Below are 3,223 nucleotides of genomic sequence, written 5' to 3'. Positions count from 1 at the left end.
TTCATTTTATACTTATTTCTAATGTTTAATACTACCGCTGTTAAATCGAATGCAAGTACTATAATTAATGACGCCATTCCGCTATGATGATGAAAATCCAGTCTCATAAGGTTCAGCTTCGTCTTCTTCAACTCAGCGATTTCTTTAACCAGTCTTTTCATGGTCTCCGTATGGTTAATCCTCATATCATTCAGTGGACCCATATTAAATGCAGTTATCTCGGTAACATTGGTGGCCAACATCATCTTGTTATCCACAATTCGCTCCGACTTCAATTGTACCGGTGCCGAAATTAAAACACCTTTGATACGCAGAATACATCCAGGTTGCAATTCCACTATCCCTTGAAGCGGCAATTTCATTATCATTTGACCTCCTGGATAACATTGCAGATGTGCCGACGTAATGTTGAAAGAACTAACTAGCCAACTGTTCGATGCATGTAACTTTGTCCATAGATGTTCAAGCTGTGTTGTTGTAAATTGACATCTGTGGCTATTGAGAGGCTTTATCGACGACACTTCACATGAGTTGTCATTTGCGTCTATCCACGGCCATCCTCCTTGACATACATATTTATTTTCTGCTAATCGCTGACATCCGTTTAGCTCCGCTTGTGACATCAAGTGGTAAGCATCCGCATTATAATTATATATAAGAAACTGGTTCCTCGATGTGGCTATCATCTTCGTTCCTTCAAACATAAACGGAATCGGAATAACTTTGTACAGCTGAGACACTTGGTCATTGAAGAGAGGAATAGATACAGCAATCACCAAGTCATTTTTCAACGTAGTAGCTCTGGCAGTCAACAGTTTATAAATTGTCCGCAACTGATCATCCTTCTTCCCTGGCAGCTTCAAGTGGTCTGGTATATGCTGTCTGATGTGGTTTACTGCGTCTTGCAATTGTGCTGGAGTGAGGAGCGCTGTATTTAATTTCCCGTGGTTTATATCAATCAGCAACTCAATTATTTGGGCCTGAACCTTTTCATTCTCTTCCACCATTAGCTGAAGGTCTTTTGTCACCATGAAGAATTTTATGGACTCTTTATACACGAAATAATTCTCTTTACGGCTTCCGTAATGTTGTTGATTCTCTCAACCATCCTCTTGAAATTAACATTCACCTCTTCCGTGGTTCTTCTCAACACATTTGTAGTATATTCGACCACTGATGTCTGCTTTTGGATCAGGAATTTCAAATCATGCTGGTTGTTTAATAGGATCTTCATATTTTCCTCCATATGTCTTCGATCATCCGCATCCATTGTCCCAAACAACACGTTCTGCAGCGATCCTATGAACTCCAGGGGAGCTCTCTTCACTCGCTAAACTTCCCCGGGGAACAAATATTGATTTGTTTTTTCCATATTTCCCACCTGTCTTCCTATCGCGTCTAGCACGTGATCGCACTGGCTCTCAAAGTCCATTAGCTTTGGACATGATGTTCTCATATCTTTTAAAAGTTATTGTGCTCGTTGTATTAACTCAAAATACGGCTGTATATTGAAATGTACTATTACATTCCATGTTGACGCTACTACATCCACGGAGCCACTGTAGTCCAGGTATAATGCTGCTGAATTATTCAGTGGGGTTATTGTACCGCCAATTTGCGCCGCTCTACTTGAATTCACCGACGCTATCAACAACACCGACAGGAACACCCCAACTGCTGAAACTTTGTTGTCCTTCTTAGTATTTTTCTGGACATCAACTTCTTCTTCTGCCTTCACCAATGGACTAATCTTTTGAACAGGCCGTTTTAAACATCCGTTTTGCAACTTTACTGATACTACCCGTACCTTGCCATCTTTACCCGCAAATGTCTCCTCGACTCGACCAAGAGGCCATTTTGCTGCACATTATCCTTTGGCTGGGACCACTTTCTTCTGTGTTGAAATGTGGTCAAATATTTATCATTGTTTCCTCTGTCTGTTACTGACTCCAGGATTTCCTCGTTATTTGAGAGCCATTTTTTGATGTTGAATTTATGTTTCTTCAGTTGCTTGGATACCTTGGTCACAATCCTCCTGCATTCGTCAATTGAATCCGCACCCGTCATCAAAACGTCCATATAAAAATCTTCTCGTATAATCTTTTTTATATGTGTGTCAACTTCTGGATCGTCTCCTATTCTAAACAGACTCCTCACTCCTAAGAATGGCGCTGCTGTTGTTCCATAAGTGACTGTTGTCAATTTATATTGCTGAATCGGCTGCTTTTCATCCTCTCTCCACAATATATACTGGTACTCCTGATCAGCTGGATGCACTTTTATTTGACGGTACATTTTTCTACGTCCGCTGTTATCCCGTAACACCACATACGCCATTGTAGCATGATGTCAAATATGTCCCTTTGCAGCTTAGGTCCCGTGTACATAATGTCATTCAAGCTCTTGCCATTTGTTGATTTTGCCGATGCATCGAAGACTACTCGTACTTTCGTAGTTATACTTCCTTCTCTTACCACTGAATGATGCGGTAAGTTGTACTTCCCTTCAACTGCTGCTGACACCTTTTCCATAGGGCCCAACTCTTCGTATTCCTTCATAAATTTTTCGTAACTTTCATCTAGATTTGGATTACGACGTAGCTTCTTTTCTATTGACAATAATCTTACAATTGCCAGACCTTTCGAATCACCAAGGGATTTATCATCTTTCAGTGGTAATGACACCACTATTCTTCCTTCATCTTCCACCACCGTCGTTTCATTGTACCTTTGCATGCACCAGTCATCTTCGATCGTCATACTTGATGGCGTGTCCACCTCTTCCAACTCCCAGAACCTTTCCAAGTTTGTCACTGCCGAATAATATCTTCTGGATTTATTTTTAAGTTGAACTTTACCAGACAAGATCTATCCCAATTTTGTTTTTTGCGCAAAAGGCCCTTTATTTTTCACTTGGCCTTCTTCCATTATTTCAGAATAAAGGTCGCCGCCAATGATCAAATCCACTCTGTCGCTTTTATTAAATAAAGGATCTGCTAGTGTATAGTTGTTCCATTCTTCTATACTGGTTTCGAATGACTCTTCTGGCTGTGCACTCATCACTGTTGGCAGAACTAACGCTTCTGTGCTGAAGACATCATTGCTCAGAAATCGAGGTTTCATATCCAACTTAGCTTTGTATTTTGAGACCCCAACGGGTGTACTGCCAAGGCCATGAATCACAGTGTTATTTCTGATCCGCGGGAGTCCCAAAATTTGAGCGG

The 3,223-nt window shown here is 40.9% G+C and overlaps 1 protein-coding gene across 1 annotated transcript; it reads right to left on the bottom strand.

Annotated features, from left to right (window-relative positions):
- Positions 1-2,279: 2,279 nt before the first annotated feature.
- On the bottom strand, positions 2,280-2,759 carry LOC131803481 (uncharacterized). Its single transcript, XM_059124842.1, has one exon. The coding sequence runs from the start codon at positions 2,757-2,759 to the stop codon at positions 2,280-2,282; it is 480 nt and encodes a 159-aa protein (XP_058980825.1).
- Positions 2,760-3,223: the final 464 nt, after the last annotated feature.

Source organism: Musca domestica, unplaced genomic scaffold (genome assembly GCF_030504385.1).
Source record: "Musca domestica strain aabys unplaced genomic scaffold, Musca_domestica.polishedcontigs.V.1.1 30, whole genome shotgun sequence".
NCBI classification, from domain to species: domain Eukaryota; kingdom Metazoa; phylum Arthropoda; class Insecta; order Diptera; family Muscidae; genus Musca; species Musca domestica.
This window is presented reverse-complemented; position numbering and strand designations above follow the sequence as displayed.

Coding starts and splice junctions, on each gene's coding strand:
- LOC131803481 (XM_059124842.1), bottom strand. CDS start 2,759: ATGACGATCGAAGATGACTGGTGCATGCAAAGGTACAATGAAACGACG.